General features: G+C 37.6%; 1 protein-coding gene across 1 annotated transcript; it reads right to left on the bottom strand.

Annotated features, from left to right (window-relative positions):
- Positions 1-5,781: 5,781 nt before the first annotated feature.
- Positions 5,782-7,876, bottom strand: LOC126601114 (extensin-3-like). The gene is made up of 2 exons (XM_050267779.1): positions 6,000-7,876; positions 5,782-5,906 (listed from the first exon to the last, which is right to left on the bottom strand). Exon 1 carries the CDS (start codon positions 7,795-7,797, stop codon positions 6,061-6,063), a length of 1,737 nt encoding a protein of 578 aa, XP_050123736.1. The 5' UTR covers positions 7,798-7,876; the 3' UTR covers positions 5,782-5,906; positions 6,000-6,060.
- Positions 7,877-18,477: the final 10,601 nt, after the last annotated feature.

Genomic DNA, 18,477 nt, shown 5'->3' with positions numbered 1-18,477 from the left:
CAAATTAAGAGGCAAAATCGAACCTGGAGTGGAATCTGGAGATGCGGAGATGCAGAGATGTAGAGATGCAGAGATGACCAGAGATGACAAGGATGATTCCATCCACTGCACTAGGGAGGAGAAAAGAGAGACTGAGAGAGGCTACCGGAAGAACTGAACATACAGCGAGAGAGAAGGACTAGGAAAAACAAATGGCGGGATAGGGAGAGAGGGTTACGGGGGTGGGGAGAGAGAAAAAGATTAGGGCTTTTGTTTTGATCAAATGGTAAAATTGGAAAATAATGGAATAGAGAAGGGATTTTTTCGTCCAAAAAAGTTCTAATAATATAAGTGAAATAGAATCCAACAGTACATATTTACTCTCATTTATTTTACGGCTGTTATTTAAGTAAAGTCTTTAATAGTTTTTTAATTATTATAGAAGTGTAAAAAATATAGAAAAAAACTATATAAATGCTCGTAATGACAAGCTTTACAATTTTTGTGAAGAGCTTAACTTCGAAATTCGCCACTATAATCATATAAATCATAGATCAAAATTTTTCGGATTTTCTTTTTGAAAACATGATCTATTAGAGGATGCAGGAATATGAACGGTTTGGATCGTTGATATTATGTTCAAAGTTTTACGGTTAGTGAAAATATTGCTTGATGTTTATAAAGTTTCTACAAACTATATGACATCGACTTATATTTCAGTTAACGGTAAATATCGAAACGTGATATCAAATATCTAAACTGTTCATCTTCTTACATCCGCCAGCTGATCATGTTTTCAAAAAAGAAAATTTAAAGAATGAAATTCAATAAGAAGAATAAAGCGCGAATGACAATTGATAATTAAATATAAATTTAAGGTTTATGGATTATAGTGTTGATTTTCGAAGCTAACCCTTTCATGAAAGTTGTAAAGCTTATCACTATGAGTGATTGTATATATATATATATATATTTTTTTTTTTTTTTTTTTTTTTACATTTTGTACACTTACACTTCTACAATAATTATTATTAATTTTATTAATTTTTCCCTCAAATAAAAAACATTATTCATGAGGGTTTGGAGGATTTTAAAAATCTAAACGATAGTGTAAGTGTAACCATTATCTACTCGTGGAGGAATAATGATGAATCACGAATGTTTATATATTCTTTCACATTTTTCATACTTGTATGTATGTCTTCTTAGTTCTTGCCTATACAAATACTATACTAGTTTATTTTAATTTTGGACAACAACATGTTAAGTAAAATTTATCCTAGTAATGATAATAAGGAACTCTCATAATAAATAAATAATGACTAAAACTTTTTTTTTATAACTTATATAGAATAATAATACAAAACTATATATTTAATATAGAATATATTGTATATATTAATATGGCTATTGTATTTTATAATAAATCTTTTAGTAATTAAACTTTAAAATTATCAAAATAATTTATTTCTTAACGAGTCAAAACAGATTACCCACGTGTTACCCGCATGTATACTCGTTGACAGGTTCTTAACGGGTCACCCGATTAGTTATCGTGTTGACCCGAAACCTGTTATTTTCTTGTCATGTCAAAAACTGTCGGGTCTAATTAAAACACAATGGGCTAGCAATAATGTTAAAAAAAATATCATATGATTAATTTAAGGACAAAAGTTATTGTTTAAAACCGTGTCATTAAATGTTATACGCCTAAACAATAACACCAAGAAATATGTAATTAAGAGAGTGTAATCTAAATAAGTTAGATTCATGAAATCTTTCTTCCACACACATATCGTAAACGTTCCTAATCATAGGATTTGTCGACTAGGAATTGACAATCAGGAGAGGTAAATGCATACTATGTCTTTTCTCTAGAGAGTGATTGTTCTCGAGTTATTGGTTTGAAACACACCAATACAAGTATGTACGTGCTCAATATAGAATGAGTCCACTGAACGCGATCAAACAAGAGTTCTCATACTCATGTCTTGTGGTTAGGTCTTTAATTTTTTACTATGTTAAAGGCACTCTGATGTGAGAGGGTGTCTACGATATCGTTGAGGTTAAGCTACCTAATCATGGAGGCATTTGATTGTACAACAATGGATCTTAACATTCAACCTTGAGGGAAATACTATATGATATGATTTAGAATCCTTGGCTAGAGTATGAATAAGATTTAGAAAGTACGTTCCAAATCGCATTCAAGATAATCATATAGACAAGAGAGTCACATTGGATTATATACATGAATAAATTATCAACCAAACAAGGTTCTCCACTTCTTCTGCTTAGCCTTTGTAGCCATAACATACTGCAAGGTGTAACTCGTGGTTAGTGGAAGTCCTGAAGATTAATAATCATTAAATGGAGAATTGAAAGATGTTTTCAATTCACAATCGCTTAGTAAGATTTCTAATTGCTCATTGCCTCGCTAACTAGAACATAATGCCTCGCATCCCGTGTAAGGTAATGATTGAAGAATAAACGGAGTTAAGTAAGGACAATTAAGTGGTTTAATTGTTTAATCGTTTTAGACCTTGAGTTATTATTGGGCCTCAAGATCCAATGGGCTTCAAATCATCAAGCCCATTAAGTTAAGTTGTGTGACAACTTAAATCACAAAAGACACAAAGGCCCACTAACTCACTTAATGGAAGTGACTATACAATGGGATTAATAGCATTGAGGTCATTAGGGTTTCTTTAAGGAAAGAGAAAACACAAAGCTCTCTCTCTTTCTTTTGGAGGCCGGCCGCACAGGAGGAAGAACACTAGCATCTTCTTCCTCCCATGTCAGTCATCTTCTTCCAAAATCATTCTTGGTGTCAAAACGTAGAGACTTCCTAGTTTGGTGGCTTTGGAGAATACATTCAAGCATCCATATCCAAGAATTCAAGGACCTAAAATGATGAAGACGAAGGCTATAGAATCCAAATCAAAGAGAGAATTGAAAACTCTCACTAGGGTGATTATCTTTTGCTTATGCATTGAGGATCTATAAACGTATAACAAATCTCCACTTTCTTTGTTGAATTTGAGTTGAGTCTTTGGTTAACAACTATTAGGCTTTGAATTTCACAAGTTGAGTTTTATTTTTAGTGCATACAAGCATGCTTCTGCTATTTAATTATTAAATGCATGTATGTATGTTGCTCCACGTACTTCATTTTATCAAATGTTCATTTTATCAAGAGTTGACCGTACTGGTCCTTGGTTGACCTCCCGGTTTTTAACATTAACTACATGTATTGATCAAACCCCTGTATTCTCAGTTAGTACAGAGTGAGAAACCATAGGTTGCTTGGTAAAGCTCCATGATATTAGATTTGGACCATAAAAAATAAATAATCTAGAATTGAATTGACGAAGTATTTGAATAGTTGACTTAGTTATGAGCCTCAGAGACAGAGAACTGGAGAATGGTGACTGGACTTGAGGAAGAATGAAAAACAAAACCCAAGTAAATATAGCGTTTGATATATCATAAAATGCGCACAAATTTGGATATGAACTGGAATAATTGTAAAGGAAATATTCGAACGAGGGGGAAGAGTGTCATCTTGGTGTAAAACAAAGGAATAGCTTGACCTTAAATGAAACATGATGTAAAACAAAGGAACTGAAGCTTTGAACCCATGCTTGAGGGACCTGCATGAGACCACAAATGGCCTTATGAAACTTGAAGCGAGTGGGATGGGAAGTGTCAAGATTACTCTGAAGTTGAGCCATGTACGCGTCTTCACTGAATCGCAGATAAATTCATGTAAGAAAACATTTTTAACGTCAAGTTATGAGAGCCCACCCAATGTTGGGCTAACCAATATTAACTTTTGAAGTTTTGGTTCACAAAGGTGGAAACCCAGTACCAAGCCCTAACTACAAGATCTTATACCTTTACGATGATGAGAGATTTTTCAATGTGAGTGGAACATGGATACATACGCTGTATATCATTATACAAGTAGATTGACCCTTAAAAAAAAAAAAATTTCCTCAATTTGTATAATAATTTATTGTGTACCGTCTGATGTTCTAGACATATTAAAAAATGAAAGAGGATCCTCTCCGGATCCACTTTGTGAGGATCCTAGGGATCTCTACAACCTAACCGTTCATTGTACATAGTGTGGCCAATTTTCGTCAGGTACTATTTGTGTATGATTTTAAATAAAAAAATCAAATGATTTCTGACCGTACGATGCACGATGAATGATTAAGATGTGAGAATTTCTAGGATCCCCACAATTGGATTCGGATGGAACCAAATCCTGAAAAATTATATCCCTGATGATTATTGATGGTAAACAATATTATAAAAAGAGCCTTAGACTTTCCATACATGATTTTTTACCGGATTCTGACGGACATTTCGTTATCTATCTGTGCAGGCATTATCCTTTTTGTTATTTTTTCTTTTTCCATATTTTACTCATTTTCAATACCCTGCTTGCAACCTTTGAGTTTAAGTGGCAGTAGGTTGATTTAGCCGATCAGGACAATGTGTTGGCATTTTCCTCTTCCGCAAGTTAAACTAGTATATCATTGTGTGTGTATATAAACCTTTGACGCAATTGTTTTCAGAAAAGAAAAGGACCTTTAACCTAATTGCAGGATATTTTACCACAAAAATTCTACGTCAATTATGATGTCAATCTCTTGTCTTGATATTAATCAGTACGAGCGAAGAAAATTTGTTTGCATTTGACTAAAATTACATAAAGCACAATACCTTCAAAGTAATTAATTTATTGTTTATAGTCTTGTTCTATGAGGTTACTCACAATCTTATTTTATGCTATACTTATAGGCCAACTAGGAAGTATTCGTTAGAAGTATATTGTTAAACTAAAGTTTTTTTATTAAAGGAAAATGAGAAATATATAAAAAAAGCTCAAGCACACTTCTTAGTTCTTACGATTAATTGAAAGGGTTTCCAATGGAAACATCCAAGTCTCAATTTTTTCTCAAAAAGCGGTTATACTTCGGGTTTTGCTCAATGCAATAAAATCCACTTTCCCAATCCCCTTAATGTAGATACTATCGTTTGTTAAAAAAAAAAAATGATATATAATCAGTAGGTTTGATTCTCATCAAATGCGAAGTTGAACCACATTATTATGGGCTGCCACAATGTAATACTTAGTCCACTTTTCCATCCCCTTATTGTAGATACGATACATTTGTTTTAAAAAAAATGATATAAAGTATACTAAAAACAAAACTTTTATAATTGGAATGTCAATATATGATGATATATTAAACTACTTAAGAAGTGCTATGTGAAAAAGGTATGTAAAACACACAAAAAAGTGCTTGATTATTACAAAATGTATTCCTATATTGTAAGATATATTAAAGTTTGAATCCAGAAAATTACAAAAAAAAAAAAAAAAAAAAAAAATTGAATTCACAACACTGAATTGAAATGCGAAGCCAATCCACTATTTGCACATGATGGTGCTACTCTCACGTGAAAGTGCTTGATTGACTTGAGATGTTCTAATGGCATCCTAGTAGTTGAAGGTGTAATGCTTTATATGAATAGTGCGAAGTTAATTGTGAGCAAATATAACATATACAATTAATAAGTGCTACACTTATCACTTATTTTTATTATCTCTCTGATAGAGGTAAAGTGCGCAAACGCATTTAGGTTTCATCTCTATTAGAAATATAGTACAAATAAATAATATAAGTAACATTTTTAAAATATAAAGTACAAATAAATAGTAAAAGTAGCATTTGTGAAAGCAATATATAGATCATGCAGTTATCGTCTGTCACTGACTCGCCGTGATAATTGATGAACATTCTTATTATAATTCACAAAAGTACTTTACATCACGAACACATTTGGGCTTTCCCTTCATAGTACAACCCGAGCTCTTTATTAGCTGGCCACTGTATTTTTCTTCTTTGATGCTTCACGTACAGGCACACAACACAAATGAATAAAATCCAAAAAATAATGAAGAAATTAAAATCTTGAACTTGTTCAAAGTTTATTATACAAACCCTAAAGGATAATGCAGTCACACCAACTTAGAAGAATGCAACCGAAAATGACGTGGCTTTATTAGCAACTTGGACGATGACTAGGAGGAGCATAAGAAGGTCCGATCTCAGCTGCACCACCACCACCATATCCATGTTGCTCTATGGGAACTGCAACTGGAGTTGGCTCCGCACCATATCCTCCTCCTCCAACTGCTGCTACTTGGACAATTTCTTCTTCTTCCTCAACACAAGGAATAGGTGCAGGAACCATCACTTTCTTCTTCTTCTTGGCAAAACAAAAGAGACCGACCAAGAGGAACGCAAGGAAGAATGCACCACCCAGGGAAACGCACACGGCGATAACGGTGGTGTGGTTTTTCCCAGGAGGCGGTGCAACGATTTCGAATGACGGTGGTACAGCGTTAGGAGGAGGAGGGTTGCCGTAATAAGTAGGTGGAATGTAATAACCAGGAGGGAATGCAGGTGGTGTCGCGCCCTTTGGTGGTTTTGGTGGCGCCGCCTTTGGTGGGCGACTACCTTTTGGTGGTGACGATTTGGGAGGGTATGGCTTTGGTGGAGATGCTTTTGGTGGGTATGGCTTTGGGGGTTGTACTACAGGAGGCTGACTAGTCTTTGGCGGTGATGCTTTTGGCGGGTATGGCTTTGGTGGTGATGCTTTTGGTGGGTATGGCTTCGGAGGGTGTACTGGAGGTTGGCTGGGCTTTGGTGGCGATGCTTTTGGCGGGTATGGCTTTGGTGGTGATGCCTTTGGTGGGTATGGCATCGGAGGGTGTACTGGAGGTTGGCCGGGCTTTGGTGGCGATGCTTTTGGCGGGTACGGCTTTGGTGGTGATGCTTTTGGTGGGTATGGCTTCGGAGGGTGTACTGGAGGTTGGCTGGGCTTTGGTGGGTGTACGTGTTCAGGTGGTGCAGCACCGTAAGAAGGCTTTGGTGGATGTACATGTTCAGGTGGTGAAGCACCATAAGAAGGTTTTGGTGGCGATGCTTTTGGCGGGTACGGCTTTGGTGGTGATGCTTTTGGTGGGCATGGCTTCGGAGGGAGTACTGGAGGTTGGCTGGGCTTTGGTGGATGTACATGTTCAGGTGGTGGAGCACCACAAGAAGGCTTTGGTGGATAGACATGTGAGTGAGGTGGTGGTGCCACATGCTTCGTTGGGGGCTGTGCTGGAACTGAGGGTGGTAGTGCATGAGGTGGTGAATAAGTTGGAGGTTTAGGATAGTCATGGTGATGTGGTGGTGGAGGAGAAGGAGATGGTGGCCTAGGATAGTAATGGTGGTGTGGTGGCGGAGGAGAAGGAGATGGTGGTTTAGGGTAGTCATGGTGGTGTGGTGGTGGAGGAGAAGAACATGGTGGTTTAGGATAATCATGGTGGTGTGGTGGTGGTGGAGAAGGAGATGGTGGTTTAGGATGGTCATGGTGGTGCTCAGGTGGTGGAGCTTTTGGATAGTCATGGTGATGTGGTGGCGGTGGAGACGGTGATGGTGGTGGCGGCTTAGGGTAAACATGGTGATGATGGGATGGGGGAGGAGGTGACTGAGGTGGTGGCTTCGGATAGTCATGGTGGTGGTGAGGCGGTGGTGGTGTTGGTGACGGTGGTGGAGGAGGATAGACTTGGTTATGTTTCGGTGGTGCTTTTGGATGGTGATGGTGGTGGTGGTGATGGGGGGATGGTGGTGGTGGTGAGCTTACGGGGTTACATGGCAGAGGAGGAGGAGGAGGTGGTGGTGGTGGTGGTGGTGGAGCGCATGGTAGAGGAGGTGAAGGTGGTGGTGGAGAGTAGTAGGGGTAAGCCATATCCTTGTTACGGGGAGTTTGAACAAATGTTCCCTATCACCCACTCGCTCAGCAAATACTAGACAAAGAGATGGAGCGAATGAATGGACATGCGTGCTATATTTGTACTGGTAACTAGGAAGAAGGCTCTTGCTAGTTTCCAAGTCTTGGTTAAAATATTTTCATTTTGTCAATTACATAATAATTGAACTTAATCTTTAAAGTATATACAATTAGTTGTCCTTAATTATGTAAAAATAAATAAAATATAGAGTGGGGCGAGTGATCTACTCTAGGATCCATGTGTTTCCAAGCATACCCATTATTGGGCGGGTCTTTATCTATTCTTATTCTAACAAGGGCAACCCAACTTTGTAATAAACAAAACAACCACGTGATGAAATGAAAAAAAATTATCCACTTTGCAAAGCTCATCAGCGGCGATAATCATTTTGTTCTTTGCATCTAGTGCTGTACTGCTGTTATATAAAAATATATTTCTGCCTTTTCAAATAACAGAAATTAAGCAAATTGCTAAAAATTAGTCAAATTGTTGAATATACAGCAACTAGCTAGGTAGGTAGCAACCTTTCCGACAAACCAATAAGCTTTGTATTTAAAATGAAATTTCTTCCGACAAAAGTTGTCAATTTTTGACGCTATCGCATCATGAACTTCCTATTCTTACTTAACCCCATGTGATTAAGGAGGTCAGCCAAGTATTGCTTTCTCTGTAACTTCATGAAATGTTTAATTTATATCTTCCAAATTCTTCCTTCCCCTATACATGCTAACATTTTCCATATATTTCTGTAATTAATCTTTATTAAAGTTTATATATTGGAATCCCTAGCTTTATCAATACATCCCTAGTTTAATTTTCTCAGAAGAAGAAAAGTATTTTTATTTCTATTTTTTGGTACAAAGGGAGCCCAAAGAAAAGTAAAAGTCCATATAAAAACAAACATCAACCCAAAGGGTTCGCTAAAAAAGCTCGAGTCTGAACAATTTCACCTTAATTATCTGCGTGGAAAGTTTGCTTTTGTGATAAAATATTGAGAATTATTGCACATCATAAAGTTTGCTCGAGAATGTATTTTCGAATAAAATCCCATGCATATTCAACATGGGTTGCCAGACCACATACTATATAACTGCTACTTTGGTATATTTGAGCTGTCGAGTGTCGACAAATAAAGTCAAAACGCGACCAAACAAAAACACATGTAGATCAAAACATAGAGGTGAAGTCAACTGCTGAGAATTGAAAGTAAGGTTCGTATATGAGGAGGACAGATAGCACTTGGCTCGCATCATTCACGTAACTAATTTAAGCATTTTTTTGTGTATTTTTATGGGAAGATTTGTCCCACACACTCTCATTTAAATAAGTGTCTAAGTTTTCTATAATCTCCAAGGACAAAAATTTATAAATAAGAAAATTAGACAAAGACCACTCGTATTACATATTTTATTGTATTTTTCCACTTGAAATAAAAGTTGAGTTCATTTATTACCTTCTTCTTTTCCCACAATGTGAGACCTAGAGACTAGCTTTGTCCAATAATTTAAGTTCGTCTAAAAATATTGAATTTGCTTCCAATATTATCCTTCAAAAGACTGCAACGATATAATTCAAACAGGCTTAAACAAATTTATTTTGTATCCATAGGTGACTTATGGCAACAAAAATTATAATCGACGTTACAAATTAATTAAAGGATAATATTGGATACTCACTAGTGAGTACTCGCCTTTTGATTGTGTCAAAAAATGTTTTTACATGTTTTTTTGTTTAAAAAAAGAAGAGAAATTAGGTTCCTATCCCTCTTTTTTTCTACTCCATAGATTATTCATTTTCAATTTTTTTATCAAGGTCATTGGGTTTTAATAAACATCATTAATTATTTCAATAATAAAATATTTTACATGTCAAGATAATTAAATGTTATTTCTAAATATACTCATTTAGTGTTAGAAACGTTACACTTTAGATATTTATATTTATGGCTAAATTTTGTATCATATATTTTTATTTTTTAGTTTGTACCCATTCTTAATTTGCAACCTTTTTTTTTAAATTGTACCAATTTTCTTTTCAGTTTTAGTTTGTACCCTTATATTAATTTCTTTTTATGTCCATATTTTAAAAAATTTTATTCATCCTCATACTTTTTTAACCTTTTATTTGTACCCACAATTTATTAATAATGTACCCATTTTTCTTTAAAAATGTACCACTTCGTTACATGTAAATTATGTGTCAATTTGTTTTTGTAAGTACCATTTTTACGTATAGTTTACTCATTTTCCAATGTAAAATCTATTTATTTTTTAATCTAAAAGGTACCCATTGTTTTTTATATAAAATATACGTATTTTGTTTTTTTATATAAAACTTACCATTTTTTTTTATAACATATACCAACTTTTTGTATGTAAAATGTACTCACATTTTTATATAAATGTATCAATTTTTATATATAAAATATAATATCCCACATCGCCCAAGGGAGTAGATCATGTACGCCTTAAATGTATATTCACATCTTTATCTAGCACGAGGCATTTTGGGAGCTCACTAGCTTCGGGTTCCATCGGAACTCCGAAGTTAAGCTAGTTCGCGCAAGAGCAATCCCAAGATGGGTGACCCACTGGGAAGTTCTCGTGTGAGTTCCCAGAAACAAAACCGTGAGTGCGTGGTCAGGGCCCAAAGCGGACAATATCGTGCTATGGCTAGACCCGGCAGTTTCTGATACGACACGATGACACGACATGAAAATAATAGGTTTTTGATCAACACCATAACTTATCGGGTCATTATCGGGTAACCCGTTAAGAACCCGTTTAACGGGTATACACGCAGGTAACACGTGGGTAACCCGTTTTGACCCGTTAAGAAAAAAATTATTTTGATAATTTTAAAGTTTAATTACTAAAAGATTTATTATAAAATACAATAGCCATATTAATATATACAATATATTCTATATTAAATATATAGTTTTGTATTATTATTCTATATAAGTTTAAAAAAAAGTTTTAGTAATTATTTATTTTTATTATGAGAGTTCTTTATTATCATTACTAGGATAAATTTTACTTAACATGTTGTTGTCCACAATTAAAATAAACTAATATAGTATTTGTATATGCAAGAACTAAGAAGACATACATACAAGTATGAAAAATGTGAAAGAATATATAAACACTCGTGATTCATCATTATTCCTCCACGAGTAGATAATTGTTACACTTACATTATCGTTTAGATTTTTAAAAGGGAGACTTTGGATGCAGTCCCTAGTTATGAACAATCTTTGACTGAAACTTTGTTGGTTTTCAATTTTTGATCCAAGTCCCTAAAATTAATTGATAATTTATTTCTATGTACGTTACTATATTTTTTAAATTAAAAATTAAAATTTATAGTTGTTTATATTAATGAGATTTTAAATAAAAAACATAATTTGTGGGATTAAAAATATTAAAATATAAATATACTATTATGTGTGTGTGTAAACATGGGTACATTCATAAAAAATAACCAAAAAATTATTGTATCAAAACATGGGTACATTCTTCAAAATGGGTACATTTAGCAAAAATAAAAATGGGTACAAATAAATAAAAAAATATGGGTACAATACAAATAAAACTTTAAAAAATATGGGCACAAAAAGAAATTAATATATGGGTACAAATTAAAATTGAAAGGAAAATTGGTACAAATTAAAAAAGGGTTGCAAATTAAAAATGGGTACAAACTAAAAATAAAAATATATGATAAAAAATTTAGCCATAAATATAAATATACTAATTGTAACATTTTTAATATTAAATGAATATATTTATAAATAAAAAATATTTTATTATTGAAATAATTAATGATATTATTAATACAAAGGACCTTGATCAAAAATTGAAAAGTAATAAGGTTTTAATCAATAGAGTAGTAAAAATAAGGATGAAAACCTAATTACTCCTTTTTAAAATCCTCCAAACCCTCATGAATAATGTTTTTTATTTGAGGGAAAAATTAATAAAATTAATAATAATTATTGTAGAAGTGTAAAAAAATGTAAAAAAAAATATACGATCACTCATAGTGACAAACTTTACAACTTTCATGAAGGGGTCAACTTCGAAATCCAACACTATAATTTATAAACCTTAAATTTATATTTAACCGTCGATTGCCATTTACGCTTTATTCTTCTTACTGAATTTCATTTTTAAAATTTTCTTTTTTGAAAACATGATCGTCTGGCGGATGTAAGAAGATGAACGGTTCAGATCTTTGATATCACGTTTCGATATTTACGATTAATTGAAATATGAGTCGATGTCATATATTTTGTAGAAACTTTATAAACATCAAGCAATATTTTCAATAACCGTAAAACTCTGAATATCATATCAACAATCCAAACCGTTCATCTTCCTGCATCCTCTAATAGATCAAGTTTTCAAAAACGAAAATCTGAAAAAACAAAATTTGATGAGAACAATGAAGTGTGTTTGTACCATACTTGACCAATCCCAAAACTACTGAGCACCGGTCAACGTTATACCGTCAAGGACCCAGAAGAGTTTCCCTCCAACCAAGAGGCCAATCACAGCGCGACACGTGTCGACATCAGAAGTCAATCATAGCGCGACACATGTCAACATCAGAAGCCAATCACAACATGACACGTGTCAATGTCAGAATGAAACTAGAAACTCTCTTCTATAAATAGAGATCATTCTCTTACAATATTATTTAATGTCATTTGTACTAAATCATTCACTAGTACTCACTAAAGGAGAGCTTGAACCTATGTACTTGTGTAAACCCTTCACAATTAATGAGAAGTCTTCTACTCCGTGGACGTAGTCAATTTGGGTGAACCACGTACATCTTGTGTTTGCTTCCCTGTCCCTATCCATTTACATACTTATCCACACTAGTAACCGGAGCAATCTAGCGAAAGTCACAAACTTAACACTTTCTGTTGTACCAAAGTCCTCACTGATTTTGTTCATCAACATTTGGCGCCGTCTGTGGGAACGACACTTATTCCCACTCTCTTCAGCTTTGTTAAGGTGGTTTCCACCATTTGTACACTCTCTTTTGACCAGGTATCCCTCTCCAACATGGGGAGCAAAGGAAGCCACAGCACACAGAATGACACCCATCTTGCACCTAGTGCGAAACAACGAAAGAATGAAGGAAAAAAGGTTGTTCTTTAAGCTAAAGTTGATGAGCTAGAAGCTCAGAACAACAAGATAGCAATGAAGAATGAGGTCCTCCAGGAGCAGTATGAGAAGCTCTTTGAGACGCTCCACGAAACTAGGCGTACTCAAACACGCGAGCTCGTTACCCCTGTGGACATCAACCATTATCTGGGTGCCCCCCAACACGGAGGGTCACCTTCCTTCGACATGGGTATCCCTGATGAGGAGCGAGCTAATCATCAAAACATTGATCAACATGTGACTTCTCTCAACCTAGCTGCTTCGACCCAAAACAGGAAAAGCGGAGGAAGACACCTCTTTGCAGAAGGGTTGGAAAGATCGAAAGTCGTTTATCGTGATTGCCGAGACTTCCTAAAGCAATGTCGAGATAATCCCCTCCATATATGCTCGAAGATCAATGACCCAAGGGTTTCTGAAAGACTCGGTCCCCTCTCACAACCCAGGCCAGCTGCCAATCTAGGGAAGGAACGACAGGTCCCAGAGGAACATGAAGGTACATGGGACTCTGAGGTATTCCGACACACTCGCCCTAGAAGTCAGTACGGCGAGTCCAAGGAAAAATCACACTCCCTTGCTCAAACTTTCCTACTTCTAAGAGGCGATGGAGACTTATGAAAGAAAATCTCAATGGTACATGACTCTACTCAGGACCCCCTTGTCCTATAGCTCATTGAGGAAGTAAACAAGTTGAAAGCCGAACGTTAGGCCGAGATACCTGACTAGAACCAATCCAGGCCTGGCCCTCTGACAAGGAGGATCCTCGACACCCCTCTTCAAGCGAAGACAAAACAAAAACTTAGTTTACAACTCTATATTAGAAGGGAGGACCCAATTGAATACCTTAACCTCTTTGAGTCCACCATGGCATATCGGATGCACACCAATGAAGAGCGATGTCTTCTCTTCCCCTCCACCCTTTGTGGCGGAGCTCTAAACTGGTATGCCGTCTTCCACTTGAAACAGTAGACTCATTTGAGGAACTGAGGAAATTGTTTGTCTCTCAACACATCTTCTAGACCGATCGCTTCCATTCTGCAGATAACTTGTACACTATTCGCCAGAAGCCGGACGAGTCACTATGAGACTATGCCGATCGTTTCAGCTATAAGTATTCTCATTGAGCTGAGGCAAATGACAAAACCGCCCTCAAGGCCTTCACGGTAGGCCTACGTGATTGTTTCTTCAAGTACATGATCAATGCCAACACTTGGAAGACTTACTCTGATGTGATGGCACATGCTTACAACCATGCCTCTGTCTAGGCAAAGACATATCAAGGGAAACCCCCCACAGCCACCCCTTATCAGTAAATAGGGAGTGGAAGCCATATCCAACCAAATGAGAAGACCTCGACCTTCCAAACGGCAGCGATGCCTCCCCCTGCCTTACTTAATACTTTGCTAAGTCAACAGACATATCAATTTCAGGGCAAAAGGAAAGATTTCCATCCTCACCAGTCTCATTTTAGTAAAAGGAGTAAGGGACACTACTGCGATAACCAAGGGTATCGCCATGATAATCCCCGACCCCAGACAATCATCACAGTGGGTCAAGCACGTGTCAAGACAGCCCCTACCTCGAGGTATGAGACATACACACCTTTGAACGCCACATGTATGGCCATTTACCCCAGCATAGCACACCTGATACCGAAGCCAAAGCTGAGGCACCCGGATTACAAGCCTACGAAGAACACGGGCATGTTTTGCTGCTACCACGAGCATAACGGCTATGACGGCGATAAGTGTATCACCCTTCGTGATCATATTGAAGCTTTGGCACGAGAAGGAAAAATTGATCAATTCCTCATTCACCCTCAAAGTGGTAACCGTAACCAACGCCAGGTGAATGTGATATATTCCATAAGTGGTGGCACACCCATATCTAAATCTTCCAACATGGCCATGAAAAATAGTGAACGAGCTTTAAGGTCTGGCCACCAAGTGTTTCACATGGAAGACATCAGAGGAGGTAAGTATCAAAAGCCTAATTGAGATCCAATATGTTTCTACCCTGAGGAAGAAAGAGGTATCATCTACCCTCACAACGACCCACTGATTGTGGGAGCTCACATAGCCAACTTTGAAGTACGACGAATCCTGGTAGACACGGGGGCTTCGGTCAATATCATGTTTGCTAAAGTTTTCAGAGCACTTAATGTAGCTGAACATTTGCTCGATCGCTCGATTTCCCTGCTGATAAGCTTCTCCGGTGATATCGTGCAACCTTTGGGGAGCATACATTTACCTTTCACCATTGGTACAGGCATTTATATAGCTACCATTACCACTAACTTCCTGGTGGTTGATTGCCCAACGGCATACAATTTCATCTTCGGACGCACAGGCATCAATGATCTCAAGGCCATGATATCCACACATATGTTGTTGATGAAATTTCCAACCCCCCATGGCAATGGTTACATCAGAGAATATCAACTTAGTGCACGATCATGTTAAAACACTTCGGTCAAGCAACAACACCTGTCTGTGCCCAAGGAAACCCTTTCTATACATGACCAAGTCATAAAGACCAACCCAGACAAAACCAACTTGGATCTTCATGATGGCAACAGTCAACCCGACGATCCTCGAGATGACTCTTTCACCTAGCAAGCACAACCCGCTGAAGAGTTGAAGAAGGTTTCTATCTCAAAAGATTATCCGGATTGCATGGTGAAGATTGGCACCACCTTGTCACCACCTATTCGGTTGGCATTGATATCTTTTTTGCAAGAGAACACTAAGGTTTTCGTCTGGTCATACGAGGACATGCCAGGCATCTCTCCCGATATCATCTGTCATCGCTTAAGTATTGACCCCAAGACCAAACCAGTGAGACAGAAGCGAACATCTTATAAGCTGAATAGTACGAGGCAATGAAGATAGAAGTTGAAAAACTCAAAGGCATAGGTTTCGTCCGCGAAGTCAATTATCCAACGTGGGTAGCAAATGTTGTCCTTGTTAAGAAGAATCTGACCAAGGAAAACCTTATGCTCCAAAAGGTCTTGTGGAGAATGTGTGTCGATTACACCGACCTAAACAAAGGATGCCCGAAAGATATCTTTCCTCTTCCTCTCATAGACAGACTTATAGACTCTACGGCAGGGTGTGAACTTCTGAGCTTCATGGATGTTTACTTAAGATACAACCAAATCCTCATGAACCCTCCGGACCAAGAACACATAGCCTTCACTACTGACAGGGGACTATATTGCTATAAAGTCATGCCCTTCGGCCTAAAGAATGCAGGAGCAACTTATCAGAGACTGGTCAATTCAATGTTCACCAAACAGATTGGGAAGAGCATGGAAGTTTACGTTGATGATATGCTGGTCAAGAGCAAACATATTGACCAACACATCACCAACATATCTGAAACTTTCACCATTCTGAAGAGTTATCGAATGAGGTTGAACCCCAACAAATGTGCCTTCGGCATAGGCTCTGGCAAATTCTTAGGCTTCATGTTAAGCCAACGAGGCATTGAGGCTAATCCTGAGAAGATCAAAGCAATCATCGACATAAAGGAACCAGTAACTTCAAAAGACATCCAGAGCCTTACTGGTAAGGTGGCAGCCTTAACTAGGTTCATCTCTAAGGCCAGAGATAGATGTGCTCATTTCTTCAAAGAACTTAAGGAAAGTAAGAAGTACATTACATGGACTGATGAATGTGTTGAGGCATTCAGGAACCTCATAGACTACATGAGTAAAGCCCTTATGCTCTCCAAACCTGAGGTTGGTGACACTCTCATTATCTATCTATCGGTATCAGTTTCAGCAGTAAGTTTCGTTCTCATTTGAAATGATGGTAATGTCGAACGGCTTGTCTACCACGCTATCAAGGCCTTACAAGATGCAGAGACACGATACTCCAACATTGAGAAATTGGCTCTAGCATTGGTCATGTCTGCTAAAAAACTTCGCCTTTATTTCCAAGCACACTTTATCATCGTGCTTACCAATCATCCTCTTCGACAGATACTCCAAAGTCCTGACACTTCCGGGCGAATGATCAAATGGACGATAACATTGGGTGAGTTTAACATCTCCTACCAACCAAAGCCAGTTGAAAAGGGCCAAGTAGTGGCAGACTTTATCGCCGACTTCACATATCATGTTGACATTGTTTCTACGCCTAAAGAATTGGTTTCATTACCCTCGGAAGCTCAAAAAATAGAACCAATAGCCCCAACATGGAGTCTATATGTTGATGGCTTATCCAACCAACAGGGTTGTGGAGCAAGACTAGTCCTTACGACCCCTAACAAAGTGGCAATGGAGCTCACCGAGGTTGCTCAGGAGAAGTCTCAATAGTCGGCAGAGCCCCAGAAAGAGGAGGCACCAGAGGGTAATTATTCGGAGCCTCAGTACTAGGCAGAACCCCAGAAGGAGGAGGCACCAAAGGTTGATCATTTGGAGCTTCATTACGCTGTACAGCCCTAGAAGACGAAGGCCATAAATGCCTTTGAAACAAACTCACAAACCTCTGATGATCAAGTAAAATCTGACCATCAGATTCCTGCAGCTGGTCGAGCTTCCTCTTCATGTTTGTAGCATAGTAATGTGCGAGCCTGTGCAACTGTTTATTCTCATGCTTGAGCTCTTTGATATCTTGTTTGAGACTTATCACTTCAGCAGCCAATGATTCAACTTGACGGGTTCGAACAAATAGGCGTTGGGCCATATTAGACACAGAACCTGCATACTGAACACTGAGAGCCAGAGAATCCTTACTCATCAGACCGTTTGGAAAGTAGTCTGTTATCTTTGGGAGTGAGAAGGTTCCTGGCCACCACCGCAATGGTCATATCATTCTTCATCACAAATTTCCCAACGGTAAGAGGACCAGTAAAGGATAAGAAGGATGGGCGCCATATGTTGTCTTAAGAAGGCATGGCTGCCTCTTCACCAAAGTTCAAGTCAAAACGACGGTTGGATGGGCCAGACATTCTCAGAAATGATGAAGGAGAAATGAGGTGCAATAAATCTCTGAAGTAAGGGGAAAATTCCTACAAGCAATAACTCTCTGAATGTACTTCTTGCACACAATTGGTGCCCTTATAAAAGAAAGGGCAACAGGGTCGTTGGTTCAAAAATCGAAAAGGCACCACTCTCCGGATTTCGAAAAGGCACCACTTTCCACACTTAACATCAGCTCCTCGGGTACCACAGATAACTTTGCCAAAGATCTCTGACAAAGTTTAGACACATAAATTTTGAAGGTCCAGCTACCCTACTATTACCCACAAGGGTAAAGTTACAGTACCACTGCTTGATAACTAGAAAGTCCCAATGTGTGTCAACCTTTGTGCTCCGTGGCAAGGCAGACTGGCAAAAATGTCCAACCTTTACTCACATTCGAGAAAACAATCCCAACAAGATTGCTTGCTCAAAATCGAAGAGGCATCGCTCTCCGAATCTCGAGAGCCAGACTCCCAACAGGATTACGTGCTCAT

The sequence above is a fragment of the Malus sylvestris genome, chromosome 15 (genome assembly GCF_916048215.2).
Source record: "Malus sylvestris chromosome 15, drMalSylv7.2, whole genome shotgun sequence".
NCBI classification, from domain to species: domain Eukaryota; kingdom Viridiplantae; phylum Streptophyta; class Magnoliopsida; order Rosales; family Rosaceae; genus Malus; species Malus sylvestris.
The sequence above is the reverse complement of the archived record's forward strand: the minus strand, read 5'-3'. Positions and strand labels throughout refer to the sequence as shown.

Excerpts from the sequence above, each read along its gene's own strand:
- LOC126601114 (XM_050267779.1), bottom strand. The coding sequence starts at position 7,797 with ATGGCTTACCCCTACTACTCTCCACCACCACCTTCACCTCCTCTACCA.